General features: G+C 45.2%; 1 protein-coding gene across 2 annotated transcripts; it reads right to left on the bottom strand.

Annotated features, from left to right (window-relative positions):
- Window positions 1-1,026: 1,026 nt before the first annotated feature.
- ZBTB18 (zinc finger and BTB domain containing 18) lies at window positions 1,027-8,899 on the bottom strand. Of its 2 annotated transcripts, XM_034060962.1 has the most exons (3): window positions 8,535-8,579; window positions 7,048-7,131; window positions 3,387-4,969 (listed from the first exon to the last, which is right to left on the bottom strand). In XM_034060962.1, exons 2-3 carry the CDS (start codon window positions 7,058-7,060, stop codon window positions 3,387-3,389), a joined length of 1,596 nt encoding a protein of 531 aa, XP_033916853.1. In that variant the 5' UTR covers window positions 7,061-7,131; window positions 8,535-8,579. The 2 variants fall into 2 exon arrangements, with proteins under 2 accessions (XP_033916854.1, XP_033916853.1); XM_034060963.1 differs by lacking the exon at window positions 7,048-7,131 and having other exon boundaries at window positions 1,027-4,969; window positions 8,535-8,899.
- Window positions 8,900-14,948: the final 6,049 nt, after the last annotated feature.

The raw sequence follows: 14,948 nt of genomic DNA, 5'->3' as shown, positions 1-14,948 counted from the left end.
AGCCACATCCAGAGCTCATCAGCTGCACGAATTGCAGAACTGCAGTATTAGCCGTTTCGCAGTCTTGACGATACTTTAAACCATCTTAACTACACATAATATTCTACCATGGGAAAGCCTGTAGAAAAGGTCTGCTGCTACAAAGAGAAATCTATGCGGTGAAAGATGATAATGTTGACAAAAGGAAATGTTTTCAAAATATCTCTAATAATGCAAAAAAACCCCAACCCCAAACACAGTAAATGATGATTGAAAATTGTTATAAAGAATAAAACCATTAAAAAGATCATTTTGGCTAAGTGCAAGTTACTGTAAATGTAGGAAGATTAGCAGAATAGCATTAGGCACCGAGATTCACTTGGTCAAGGCACAACTTCAGTTGTACCTCAGCAGATGACAAATGTAATGAAATGTTTAAATTAAGATATTTTTTTCCCTTTCAAATTAGTCCTGCTGTCTCTGTTCCAGACTTCTAATTTAGCTCTACTTTCATATTCCCATTGGGCTCTGCAGTGCTTGTTCCTAGGATAGAGCGGCCTCAAACAAGAATTCTGGGTATATACTACAACAAGCAACTAACCCAGGCCTTTTTCAAAGGTTTCAGCAAGCTTAATTTTATTTTTTTAAAGAAATGTTCAGGCTGTAAGAGAAATCCCCAAACAGATTCAGGATTATTTCAATTTCCCTCAGTAGGCCAGAGAGTTTTGATGTATTACCCGTATTCTGGGCATTTTCACTGCCTACTGTAATGCTGACGGCCAGTCAGCACCCGGCCAGTGCTTCAGATTAAGTTGTTGCCTTCTGCTCTGCTGTTCTGATAGAGACTGAATACAAAAGAGTGAGCCCAAGAGAGATCCTTAGGGTGAAATTAAGCCCAGAAAAGGAATTGTGTGCCTGCCTAGATATTTGCATGGTAGCAAAGTGTCTGGATTTTAATAGACTGCTTCTGCAAAAGTCTTTGGGGGAGAAAAAGCTAACAAAAAAATACCTCTACAGAAAGATCGAGAGCTGCACACACAGAAATGCTTTCAAACACAAGCATTTAATTTTTTTTTAAATGTTAAGTGAGATGTAAATATGTACGTTAGCAACAAAGTGCTCAAAAGCATACTGAAAACATATTCCATACACAGTTAGCAATAGAAGTCTGTACAAAAGTAATAAAGTTACACATTATAAAAAATACTCCGTGACTATAATTTAAAAGAGGGAAAAAAGACAAGGGAATTGATTTCTCAGTTCATATAATTTATTGCAGTTAGCACACAGTTTAAAAATTCACCAACACACCAATAGTACAAAACTAAACAGCATTATAAGTTATTCCCCCCTCAGGAAAATAAAACATACTATGATTGTCAAAGCTAGATGTCAGTCTAAGTTTTAGAACAAAAGAAGAATGTGAAACTAAGGAAAGGAAAAAAGCAATCACTCACGAGGACCACAAAAAAATCCAAGAGAAAGTCCATTTTCCTCAGACACTGATTGTCTTCTCTAACTTAAGAAAAGAATGTAGTTTTAAAACCTAGAAACTATTCAAGTAACTAAAGATAACGCTCCAAGGCCATTTTCACAGCTTTTTTTTTGTTTTGTTTTAAATGCCATTACAGCCAAATTAACACACATTTGACCAAATATTTCCAAAACAGTCCAGCAATACACAATGGAGTTTTCCATTCAGTATCTTAAGCACAAAAATAGGCTATGTTTACAGTAGTTAAGGCGATCAAATTTTAAACAAAAGCAGAGAAAAAAAAAAGGGGAAAAAAAAAAAGGAAAAACAGCAAACGTTTTCCATGCTACTCCCATAGACCTTATTTGTAAGTGCAAGACAGGAAAACAAACACTGTGCAAAATGCTTTTGACCTGCGTGTTGGTCATTAAAACCACACGTCAGGCTGCAGTCTCTGCTGCTTGGATACGCATAGTCCTTCCCCTGCCCTCCCCCGGCCCCCCTGTCACTCAGGCCTGCCCAGGCCTTTCAGCCCAGGGCCTTTTCTTCTTCTTTTTTTTTTTTTCTTTTTTTTTCTTTTTTTAATTTTTTTTTTCAGTCCACAGCCTCTTTTCAATGCGGGGGGGAAAAAAAAGAACGACCTATTGTGGTGGAGCGGTGCAGCAGGAATCCTACGAATGCTCATCTGGGGAAATGGACGCACCTCAGCTGGAGCTGGCGTGGGGTCTGTGCAATTAGGAGGGGCTGGGGTTAGTAAATGCACACCACACATGCAAATCTCGAAGCCTGGTTGTAAACATTCAGTATTTTTGTGGGGTTTTTTGTGGGTTTTTTTTCCTTGTTAACGTAGCTAAATCGGCGACTCGCAGCTTAAGTTCTTCTCAACTTAAAGACAGTGGGAAAGTAAATTTAAATTAGATAAAATAAAAACAGTGCATTTCTCTTCTTCGTAACACTGGCATTTTCAACGGTGTCAGGTTTTTTTCCTAAGGAAATTAAATAATTTTCAACTCACTCGTTAAAGTTATACAATGCAAACAAAGACAAAAATATACTGAAAATCATGCATTTCTGTAGCGTTAATATTTACTTTTCAAGACTCAACTAAGAGCATCAACACAACCTGCCAAGTTCTTTGATACCTCCCCCCGGCCCATGTAATCAATTACAGTATACAATAACAGTAATTCACATTTTTTAAACACACAGTTCATCACTGCTGAAGCTGCAATATCCTTTTTCATCCCAAGCAAACCTTCACGTAAGACAGAGTCCCAGTGATCCCAGTGTACTCTCAGGGTTTTTGTTTTATGTTTTTGTTGCCTTTTTTTGTTTTGTTTTTGTTTTTCTGTTTGTTTGTGGTTTTTTTTCTTTTTTTTTCTTTTTTTTTTCCAGTGGGAACTGTCAGAAATCCAGAAGTTGCCATAACAAGTTTAAGTCAACCGCTTGTTTAAAAATAGATAATCCAGCATTTCAGAAATTTTCCATTTGGGTCTAAAAGCATTCAGGTTTCCAACAGCTAGAAAGGACTCATGCAATTACAGAAATGTAAAGGAACTGACAAAATTGGGAGAGGATTTCTACATTCAGCTTTTAAAGAGGAGAAAGATCGAGAGCTTATAAAAGAACACAATGTTTTGGGGAGAATAAAGCCACGTCCAAATTTTTTGAATTGGAGATTCCTTAGAAGTAAAGTATCCGCTGGCTTCTATTCCAAAAAAGGGGAAAAATATGCTCCGTAATTTGTGACTTTGTCGGATTACCTCTACAGTTCATTTTTATTGGAGTGCTAAATTAGCGAAATATTCATGCTGCCTTAAAGTGCAAAAAACAAGCTAATAGCCAAACTTTCAGTTCAAGGAAACAAGATTGCTTTTAGACTGTACCACAACTATATAGATTTATATATATATTATTTATATATATAAAAATTTTATTTCCAAAGTTCTTGTGAGCTATCTTCTAAGGTCCAGTCTCTGACAGTAGGTAAGCTCAGTGCTTCGCTTTTGACAGACAATGAGTTCACCAACTCACAGTGAAACTTCCGAATGTGTCTGTAAAGGTCTCCAGACTGCGTGAACCTGCGTTCACACCACTTACAAGCATGAGGCTTCTCCCGCGTGTGAACCACTGCGTGGCGGCTCAGGTTGTGGGAGTACTGGAAGCTCTTCCCACACTGGGTGCAAGTGTAGGGCTTTTCACCTGAATGAGTCCTCTCATGACGTTTCAAGGTGTACATGCAAGAAAAAGTCTTACCACACAACGAGCAGGTCGGGACATTGACATCGGTAGCAGGCTTGCTGCGGATCCCGTCCTGCTCTCGAAAGTGCGTGCTTAAATGGATCTGCAGGATGTGGGGGCTAGGAAAGACCTTGTTGCACAGAGGACACATGAAAATTTGGCCAGCGGGGCTAAGTATGTTTGACACATAAGGGAGCAAGCTGCTGTCCATGTTGCCTTCCACCTGGACTCTTTCATTCTCTGGAGTTATCATTTCATCATCGCTTGCCTTGTCCTCTCTATCTAGCTCCCTCAAGACCGAATCTTCTCTCATCGGAGCCAGGTGGGCCGGCTCGTACTGTACCCTGTTATTAGTGCTCACACTTTCTTTCACAGTGCTATGTTCCATATCATAGTCATTAGTGCCAACATCACTCTCATCACAGGAAGCCTCTTTCTCCACCTTCACCTGAACCAGGCTGCTTCTAAGCATGTCCTGTGAAGAGAAATAAGAACTGTTCAAGTTTTCAACTCCTGAAAGGCTGGACTTGACAGACAGGTCCAGCACACAGTCAACATCTGCTGAATCCCTCACGGAGGTGACAGACCTCTGGGACAAAGACTCTGTTGAGCTGCAGGGGCTGGCTACTGTTTTTCCAGCTGCTGCTGCGTGCGTCTCTGCCTCTCCGCCAGTCTGGGGAATGCCTGCTGAGTCTGAGGGCAATCTCATCCACATGTTCCCAGGCTCCGCCGCCAAGTCCCTTTTGCTAGGCAGGATGTTCAATTTTTCATCTTCTCCATCATCTTCATCGCTGGGCAAGTCTCCTGGCATGTGGCTGCTGCCGTCAGAGAGGCTCTCCACTTTGTCTGAACAACTTGAAGCGTCTTCCTCCTTTTTTGTACTGTCTGCCTCCGTGGTTGCTTTCTCTTTCAGCTTCTTTTTGCAGACTTTGACAATGTCATACATGTGGAGATAACTGGCAGCTGCTAGCACGTCTTCAATGGGCAAGTCTTTGAACTGGAGCTTTCCTTCGTACATGAATTCAAGCAGGAGAGCGAAAGCTGGGGCTGTAACAATGTCGCTGTTCAGATGAACAATGTCCCTTTTGTCCAGCTGGTCCTTGTAAAAGAGGTGGAAATACATGCTGCATGAAGCCAGTACAGCTCTGTGTGCTCGGAACTGGGCATCTCCTACCAGAACAGTGCAATCACAAAGAAAACCCTGATGTCTCTGCTCACTCAGACACTGTAGCAAATGTCTACTGTGGTCAGGAAACTCCATACTGTCTTCATAACCTATAAGCAATGAGATTTTTAAAAATTAAATGTAGGTCGGAATCATGTAACTTACGAATCCAAGTTATTCCACTCCAAAAACCTCGCCTTTATATTGCCAGAATTCTGGTACTGACACCATCCAAAAATTATTTAACACGCATGTACGATGGCAACTCTTTCCCTGATCAACCACTGAAGTTCGGACTCCCCTTCTGTGGTAAATAAGCGCATAGGTACAACATTTGTAATTTTTTTAAAGTATCACTGCTGTTCATAAAATCTGTTCAACAGCTATTATTATTTTTTTAGGGAACTTCCTCCAGATTGCATCCCTAGGATGGAGACCCCCCAAAAAATCTGTATTTTTTTTAATGCTAAGGTTGAGAGATCACAGAGGGCAAAGAAAAAAAAATAAAAGCAGATCATCAGTCTTCTTTTTAAAGTCAAATTGTAGCAAAAGGAGAAGTTTGCGCATGAGGAAATGCCAATATACCCAAATCTGAAGGTCTAACACTCATGAAGTATAAAAATTATTTATGGGTGTTAGTATATACTAACAGCAAAATTGAGCTTTTTAGAAATTCAGTTTGCATGGTTTTCTTCTTGCAGTAAGTACAGTTTCAGGTTCTGAGCCTTCTCCACACTGTACAATAGAACATGAACAGGTTTTGCCAACACGCAGAATTTACAAAAGAAAACTAACATCCAGAAAGCCAGCGAGCACCTCTTCCCTGTGCAGAAGGGCAGAAATCTCCCTCCCCTCCCACACCAGGCAGAGTCTGCAGTATCAAACTTAAAAAAAAAAAAAAAAGTCATTCAACATGAGCCTGTGTGCATATTTACAGTCAGTATCCCAAGAACTGTCCTTATCCAAGCGTTTTTATATTCACCTTTCTTGATGAGAAAGAAAAAATAAACTTAAACAAGAAGCAGAGAAGTCAAAACTCAAATGGAAAGCAAAATCTCTTAAAAACCTGTCTAATCTATTCTTCTGTGATTGATAGCAATGGTCTCCCAAACCACCTTAAGCAGATCCTCGCTCTCTAGGCTGGCAGATATTATTGAAAAAATCTTCTTCCCTCACAAACCAAGATGTACTAAAACTTACAACACAACCCCTACTATCTTCTGTAAAATACCATTGCTAGAGTAAAGCACGAAGATTTACAATACAATCACTTTAAGTGCCCCACAGCCAACATCAATCCTAATCCTTAAGAGGGCTAAAAATAAAGATTGGAGGGCAGCTCACAAGGTAGCTGTGATCAAATTAGGAGGCTGAAAGGACAGAGAGGGACGAAGAAGGAAGCTTATAAACATCTGATCCAGCTGACTGTGGCCATATGGCAGCTGCTGCCCAGATAAAGAGATTAAGAATAGAGGAGTGCGATTACAGCTGTCTGGCCAATTCAGGCAGCTCAAATCTACAAGTTCTAAATTAGTCGCAAATACAAAAACTCCTTCAAATAATTATTGTTATGCTGGAATAAAAGATTGCAAGTGCTACACGCGAGAGAGAAAAGAGGAAACCAGTCAAGCCATTCTCCTGGGTACAAAAGTTTCTAAACACATAAGTGATTTCTATCTTTCAGAAGCACTACAGCTGTACACTACCACGGCTCTGAGCTGCAGGATATTTAACCGTGAAGTTTAATGAAAGACTTCCCCACAAACACATTTCAGCCAGAACAGTCCTGTTTTTAAAAAGAGCACATTTTTGTGTATTTCACTAAAACCCCCGTAAAGTCATTTAAAAGCTGCAACACAAGAACATAAAGCAGCACTCTCTTTAGGCTTGCCCCTAAATCCAGTGCAGTTTTGGTCTCAGAGATGAAGAATGAACCTGCTCTCTCCTTCTTCCAAACCAAGACATTCTCACAATATGCATTAAAGTTAATGCTAACAACGTGCCCAAGAACTGATACTCTCCAACTGCAGTCCAAGCCCTTTGACTAAGTCCACTCATCTATTTAATACTCAATTTCATATATTACCCCTGTACTTGGTTAGAAAAGTAATGTGATTTTTTTTCTGAAATTCAATAAACAACACACCAAAACAGAAATATGCTGTATCTAATCTATTGCTACTCCTACCTTTAGTACACATAAACCTGATTAAGTCCTTTCCTCTGAGTCTTGCTGGCTCCAGGTCTGTTAGATCGGTGGAAAAAAAGCAGACTAGGAAAGACAGATGCAAAGTGGAGATGATGTTAGAGAGGAATGAGATACCTTCTCCACACACAGATCTGCACACACTAACTCCCTGTCTGTGTGTTAGAATAAAAGGCTGAGGGATGGCAGGCTGTCAGCTGCTCTGACATCATGTTCAGATGGAAATGCTACCTCCAGCTGTGCTCCTTTTAATGCCATATGCTACTCCTCTACACTCCTGCCACCAGCTTTTTCTTAGGAGAACTTTTCTCTTCTGTTAGTATAAACAAAATACTTCAAAGTCTCTTTTTTTCAAACTTTCTAACAGGGAGGAAAAAAAAAAAGAAAAAAGAAAATCCTAAACATATGGGGCTCTACTGTATTTGCAGCATAGCAACACTTCTGCCTTAAGTTGGAGGACCGCTTTACACGCTGACAGCATACCCCAGCCACGGGGTTACCGAGAAACCCAAAAAACTCGGTTTTATTGAGCCCGGGGGTTCAGCCAAAAGCAGGCATTAGCCGAACCGATGTATTCCAGCCACAGCTCCCCGCCGCGCCGCCGGTCCTTTCAGTTTCTACGTTTAGACACCGTAAGTGACACCGAGCTCTCCAACTCCGACTCAGCCACAGCAGCAAGGTGGCTAACCTGCCCGGGGCTCTATTCCGCGCCTTCATCTCACCCCAAAATTGCTCTTCCCCGGCTGGAGTCGGGTTGTCATTTACTTGCCTGCAGTGGCACCGGGACGCCGGCCCCAGCCCCGAGGGTTAAGGCAGCCCCGTCTCCCCCACCGCCAGCCGCCCGGGACTCGCCGAGCCCCTCGGCCTCCCCCGGCCCCTCCGGTGACACTCGCGTCTACCGAGCCGTATGGTTCACCTGCCCGCTGTCCCCCTGGACGCGCCGGGCCAGGCCAAGCCGAGCCGAGCCGAGCCGGGCCGTGCCGTGAGGGGAGGCGCGGCCCGGGGCTCACAGCAAGTTCCCTGCGGGCCCGGCCCCCCCCCCATCCCCACGGGGCGACTGCAACTTTCCGCCAGGGCCACCCCCACCTCTGCCTGGCACCTCGGACCGGGACCGGTCGCCCCTCGCTGCCCAGGGGGGCCTGGTCCTGCCGGGCAGCGCCGCAACCTCCCCCGCCCGGGGCCGTGGCCGGGCGCGCCCGCGGCCGCCCCGCGGGGAAGGAAGCAGCTGCCCGGCGCGCAGGAAAAGCCGCCCCCGGGTCACAGCGGCAACAAAAGAAAAGTAACCGGGAGCGGCGCCGGGGCGGCCGGTCTCGCCACCCGGGGAGGGCTGCCCCCGCCCCCCCGCCTCTCCGCCCGGCTGCGCCCACCCCCCGCAGGACCCGCCGACAACTCCGCCCGCCCCGCGGGGCCGCACCGGCCCCGTCCCCGTCCCAGCGGGTGTGTGTGGGGATGGGGGCTGCGGGACTCACACTCCCCGGCGGCCCGAAGTCCCCGCGCTCCCGCCGCCGCCCGCCGGCTCCTCTTCGCTCACTTGCCGCTCCGGGATCGCGTCTCACCCCCTCCCGCCCTCCCCCCGCCCGCCCCCCGCGCCCGCTTGCCGCCGCCCCCCGGCCTCCCCCCTGCCGGCAGCTGAGGAGTGAGCGGGGCAGCCGGCGGAGCGAAGCGGGCCCCGAGCTCAGCGGCTCCCCATGGCACCGACGGCCGGAGACGGCGCGGAGCCCGGGGCCGGGCGGGAGGGGGGAGGGGCGGGGGCCGGGGGGAGAGCGGGCGGGCGGGGGCGCCGGGCGCACGCAGCACGGGCGGGCGCACGCACGGCGGCGGCGGCGGCACAGCCGGGCCCGGGCTGCGGCAGACAGATGTTCACCCCCTCCCCGCTCCCCACTTCGGACTCCGCTCCCTGACTGACAGCACGGCCCGCCCGCGCCGCCGCCGCCGCCAACCGGTGCTGCGCCCCGCCGATGAGTGACGGGCAGCGGCGGGCGCTGAGTGGAGGAGGTCGGCCCCGGAGTGCCAATCGCAGCGCGCGGCGAGGCAAAGGGGCGTGACCCGGCGGGGGGGGGGGGGGGGGGGGGCCGAGGCGGAAGGGGGCGGGGCCCCGGCGAGTCCGGGGAAGGGGCGGGGCCGAGGGTGGGGCGGATGGAGAGGGTGGGCCCGGAGGGGGCGTGGCTTTGCCGCCGAGGGCGCGCGAGGGTTGCGGCCTCGCGCCGGTTGCCGGAGGGTGGCGGTGGGGGGGGGGGTTGGCGCGGTGCATAGTGGGACGGCGGAGGGTGGCGGGCGGCAGGTGCGGCAGCGGCCGGGCGGGGCCGGGCTGTCCTGGGCTGCCCTAGCCGGGGCGTGGGGCCTCAAGCCTTCGGTGTGCCTCTGCTCCCATGCCTGGCCATGCCGTAGTGGGGCCACTTGTGCCGGGACAGGCTGTGAGAGGTGCAGTAGTGTGAGAGTGTGCCCGGCCTGGCTGGGGCAGCCATCATGCCCACCCTCAGGAAACGGCCACACACGCGGACAGCTGGTAATTGATGTGCTACCTTGGGCAGTTTGGTGTGGGGAGTGTGATGTAAATGGCTGAGACCAAGCATTCATTAGGAATCAAGAACATCATTAGCGTATAATTGCTGTGTTGCTATCTCAAGACCTAAGATCCATCACCTGCCCCTACTAAGAGGAGCAAGCGGCTAAGATAAAGCCACTTTTCACAAAATTCACTGAGGGATCCATATCTAGGAGAAACACAAGTTGCTGATGCCTGATAACTTTGCAGAAGTTGACAGCAGAAACATCTGGATTAACAGATAAACCACCAGAATGCTGATTGATGCTGCTGTTGCAAGATACACAAGCCCATTGTTGCTTTGCCCTGCCACATTTATGGTTGGGCGATTAGAAATGCACATTAGTAGATAGGTGGGTGATTCATATAATACCTTTGTGTAAAATGCCCGAAGAAAAATCCCTGGGGCGTGCTCAGTTTGGCTGGGGCACCTCATGCACGTGAATAAATTCACCTTTGTAATCCCATAGTTTGTGTCATAGCTTCTCTCCCGGGTTGGCACAGGCCAGCTGTGAATTTGTAACAGGAGTGTGATGAGAGTGTGCTCTGGCTTCTTTTAATGAATTGCCCTGCCCCGGGTTAGAGTTTCCACCTCTAGTATTGCATTTCTTTGCGCTTCCTGCGGCAGCCAGGCAGGTTACCGGGAGGAGAGCCAGCAGGCCGGCACACTGGGATGTAAGTGCCCAGGCCTGCCCGCTCCTGGGCGGCGGTGGGAAGGGCAGCACCTGAGCATACAAAGAGCTCTCCAGACCTCACGGTTGTTCACAGGCAGATTGAGGTCAGCACCTCTATAGAATGCCACGGCTTAGTGATGGGTCAGGGTGGGGCAGTGGGAGCCAGGCCTGAGGAGCTAAGGTCTTCCTTAGGAAAAGACTAATCCAAAGAGTATTTCCCCATCTCCCCTTCAGTTCCAGGTAAACAGTCAACACAGAGAAGTGTTTTGAAGCAAACAGTGCTCGTCAGCAGAGACTCAGGAGTTTAAAGAGCTCAGTTATGTTTTAATAGCTGATTGAGTAGATATAAAAGCTGAAGGCACGTACTTATTCTCCTTCAGTAATATGAAATCATTATAAAGAAACATACTGAATTCTAGCTGTGCCTAATTTATATGAGAGCACTGCTATGTATATCACACAGCAGCTAGCATCTAGCTATAGGTGTCCATATGCTTCAAGCATTACATGCATATATATATAAATATATATATATACAAAAGAAACCACTTTCTCTCCATCCTTTGGTGAACTGATTGCTCATACAGGCCTGGTGTGGGATCTTTTAATTATTAACCTCAAAGTATTTCAGTACTTCTTTGATACTGATAACAATTTCATCTGTAAGTTGAATTTTTTCCTTTTTCCCCCCCCCCCATTGGCATCATGTTCCCTATTCCATTACACCTGGAACACGATGGGGTTTTGTCCTTGTCTTCAAGACAGAGCAGCTAAGATGCTGACTCCTCAGGTCCTGTCTCCTCAGTGCTAATAATCACTTCATCTGAGAAAAATCAGTACTCTCTTCCCTGCTGACCGTAATTTCTTGAGCATCTTCCTTGTAACTGCTAAACTGCTTTTTCTTTCAATTGCAAAAATAAATGTTGAAAGGATTTTGATATGAAATACTGTTGAAAATAGTTCTGAAGTTTGTTTTTTTAATCTAAAACATACAAATGACTTATGCAGTTATACATATATTTGAACTGCCAGTGAATGTGCCTCAATATATTGCATTAACTATGTTGTCCTAGATCTCTAAACTGCATCCTGCCTCATGCTTCCTAGTATAAGCCATCTCACCAACTGCTCGGGGTCGGTTACTAAGACCTCAGTTTGTCAATACTTAGTTATACAAGTGCAGCTTTACCGAGGGAGGCAGTTTAGTCATTCTCATGATACAAAACTCTGTGAAAAATGAGGCTGCTTAATGTAGAAAAATGCAAAGAATTTATTTGCTACAGAGGACATGTAGCAAATGGACTTTCTCAGTACCCTATAGACTTTTACAGGACCTGGAATTTAAAAATAATCTTCAAATAAAATTTCATGGGGCATTACTGTTTGTATGTTCTGTTCACTTATTATTTCCCCCTCATGCACATACACTTCTCCTTATAAGATGTACTGAGAAAAATCTTACAGCCCCTCACCTAGTCTTTACAGGGCTGACTGCTATTTAGATCAGGTTGTATTTTCTTTTCCGCACTATCATTTGACTATATGACCTTGGCCAAATCACTTAGTTCTTTTTGCTTCTTCAGACTGGTTTGCCCTTGGAGCTACAGGTTATTTCTTACTACAGTTATATTTAAGAGAATGATCTACAATTACAGTTTATACATCTATTACAATAAAACATTTTTTTACTACTTCCAAAGAGGAGCCGGAGTGAAACAGAAAAAAAGTGAGTGTAGGTAACGCTTTAAGATTAAAAATCTTTTTTGGCAGTGAGTCTGACTTCATTGATTTAAACCTGGAGCTGTTGACATTTTTCTGTGTTTTTTTTTTAATGTGGAAGGAACTCTAATTTTTTTAAGAGTACATAGAGAGGTTTAAAGACTTAGCATTATTTTAAATATAGAAACAAGATGATAGAAAAGTGAACTAAGAAAAAAATCCCTCATGGGGAAAACTCACAAATACCCTGTAGTCCAGTTGATCATCTGTTACAAAAAAATAATGTAAGACTAGCATTCCATTGGAAGGGATGGTGAAGCCCTGTTGTAAAGGGACATAAACATCTGGCAGTACACCTGGTCTCTACACATATTTATAAATCACCTGGGGCATCCCAAGGTACCGCAGAGAACACACATGAAAATTGAACTAAACATTCATAAGCCAAAGAAAATAAAAATGTTCTCTATATAGCGTGGAGAGAAACGAGTCTCATTTACTGCACAAACACAGTTTGGAAAGACATGATGCAATTTTGCACTTCTTGCACCTTTGCACCTGCTGACTTTCATTTATATCCTCCAGGCAACAAGCAAGCCTGAAGGCCTTTGGCTTATAACCAATGCTGACGTTGCAGTGTGGTGCTACAGGAGCTTCTCTGCTCACTTCTGATCTGAGAACGTTGAGGCTTCTTGGCTACTTCTCTAAAATGGTTTGTGTGGTGAATCTCCTGGTGTTGGTTGGTGCTGCTCAAGATTGATAAATACATAGCAAGTTGCTTTATAGATGCCAGCTTTGCCTGCAAGTCTCAAAATGTGTTTGGTGCATTTGTTTCTGGAGCTTGAATGGTGCTATATGCTCTTGGAAACTCTTCTTGAGAACAGTCCTGCATAAAAGCCTGAGCTGACGAAGGTCAGAAGTGCCTGTGTAGTATTTGGGTCCAGAGCCATAGATTTAGATTGTTAGCACGACACAGCTATGCCATGGAATCAGCTGAAAATTTGCCCTTTAATACTTATTACACCTGCTGTAACCCAATTTTCTGCATTTTCTTCAAATTGTAAAGCAGTGCTGTAATGACTACCATACATACCATCCATTTTGTTCTCTGTAGAAAAAAAAAGAAATAGAAAACGGAAACTGCTCATCAGGTATCCCAGGCTTATGCTGAACAGGTTATTTTGGACCAGATACTGTCACACTGTTTTCATTGGTAGGGCAATGGAAAGTGGGTACCCCCTTGGTAAACTAACACTCTCCCAGAATGCTTTGACTCATAGGACTGCAGGTACAGCAGTAAATACATCCAGGGATATGTATCCCAGAGATGTGAAAATTAGGACTTGTGATCATGGTACTCTTGATTTTTTTATTTACTTTTTAAATGTTGATATATTTTTTTTCCAATTGCAGTGAAATTTAATTAATGGCAGTCTGGTTTTCAGAAAAATTAAAAGATAAATAGTTTCTGGAGCTGCCATCACACTTGAGGTTCAGCTGATGTCACCGTGGAACTGAGTTTTGTCTCTGGGGATCCAGTGCTGAGGAAGTGCCAAGATAATATAATACAGCCTTTGCATGAATTGGCTAAATGTGCATCTTACTCTGCCAGAGTCTGACTGGATCAGTAATTCTTATCAGCCCGAGCTATGCTGGGTAAGCCACCAGGATGGGCTCAGTCAAGAGCTTTTCTTAGCATGTGGGCCAAAATTTTCTCTCTCAAATACTATCACATAAAGGAGAAGGAGCGCCAGGCCCCAAGGTTTGTCACCAAGGTGGCTGCTAGCATTCATGCTGCAAGCTGAGGACCGGCACCACTGATACACTCTTTGGGTACAGCTGTTCTTTTCCGGAACAGAGATTTTTCTAGCTTTAAGCTACATTTTCTGCTTCACACAGGGATAGTTACTGAGATCAGTGATTTCTCTGTGAAGTCCCAAAACAATTTCAAGGCTCTGTGTAAAAATTTGATGATAAAGAATGGAACTGGCCTCGTGGGTGGAGATGTGAAACAGAATCCAGTTGGATTTGTTTGAGTATTAATGATGTGCACACTGTCACTGAAACTAGAATAGAACTGTTTTCTGTCAAAAGATTGCTTGTTTTAGATACAGAGGAATTGGCTTCTAATTTCTAGCCTGGGAGCACCTGCCTGCTGGAGTCTGGTCTCCGTCCACCCTGGACTAGCATGTCCTACACTATGTGCACGAGATCACACAAGTATATCCCTAAACATATATTACAAATGCAAAACCTATATTTCAAAAAGATAAAAGAGACACAAGTCATGATGCCCCGAAAGGAAGAGGGCCAGAGTGGTTGTTAATTTGTGCCCTAAGCCCCTGCAGTGGCAGAGGTGTATTGGATGGGACTGCTCAGAAGATACCCAAATGACCTTCCTTCCACAAAACCTTCTCTGGATCCTGCTGAGGTCATATTGTTGTGACTGGGTGTTGCAGTCGGAGTGATTCTGAGAAAGCTGGGAGGTGTGAAGCCTTTTCAGGCAGTGTGGTGGCCAGCACCAAGCTCTGCCGTGCTCAGAAATTAAAGAAAAAGTGCCAACTTAGTTTTACAAAACCATTTGCTGAATTTTTCTCTCTTTGCATGCTGTGTGTGGGTGTACACATCTCTGTACATTTAGGGGGTGCCCCTTCTACAAGGATATGCTATAGAAACAAAATAAGTATTAACTGCTGCTATACTATTATTTCACTATATTTAAAGCAGACCTGAAAAATACAATATTTAACCAAAACCCAATTAAATTCTTATGCTTTTTCTGTAGTTTTTTCCCTATCATTACAGATTACAAAGACATTTCTGCCTAAACAGAAGCTGTCTTCTTCCAATCAGCCTGCTCTTTCTGCTCAGTTCATTCACTAAATCATTTAATCACCCCAGGCCATATGTTACCATCTTGTGTAAAACGGGTGGAAGAAAAAAAA

Source organism: Melopsittacus undulatus, chromosome 3 (assembly GCF_012275295.1).
Source record: "Melopsittacus undulatus isolate bMelUnd1 chromosome 3, bMelUnd1.mat.Z, whole genome shotgun sequence".
Taxonomy (NCBI): Eukaryota; Metazoa; Chordata; class Aves; order Psittaciformes; family Psittaculidae; genus Melopsittacus; species Melopsittacus undulatus.
This window is presented reverse-complemented; position numbering and strand designations above follow the sequence as displayed.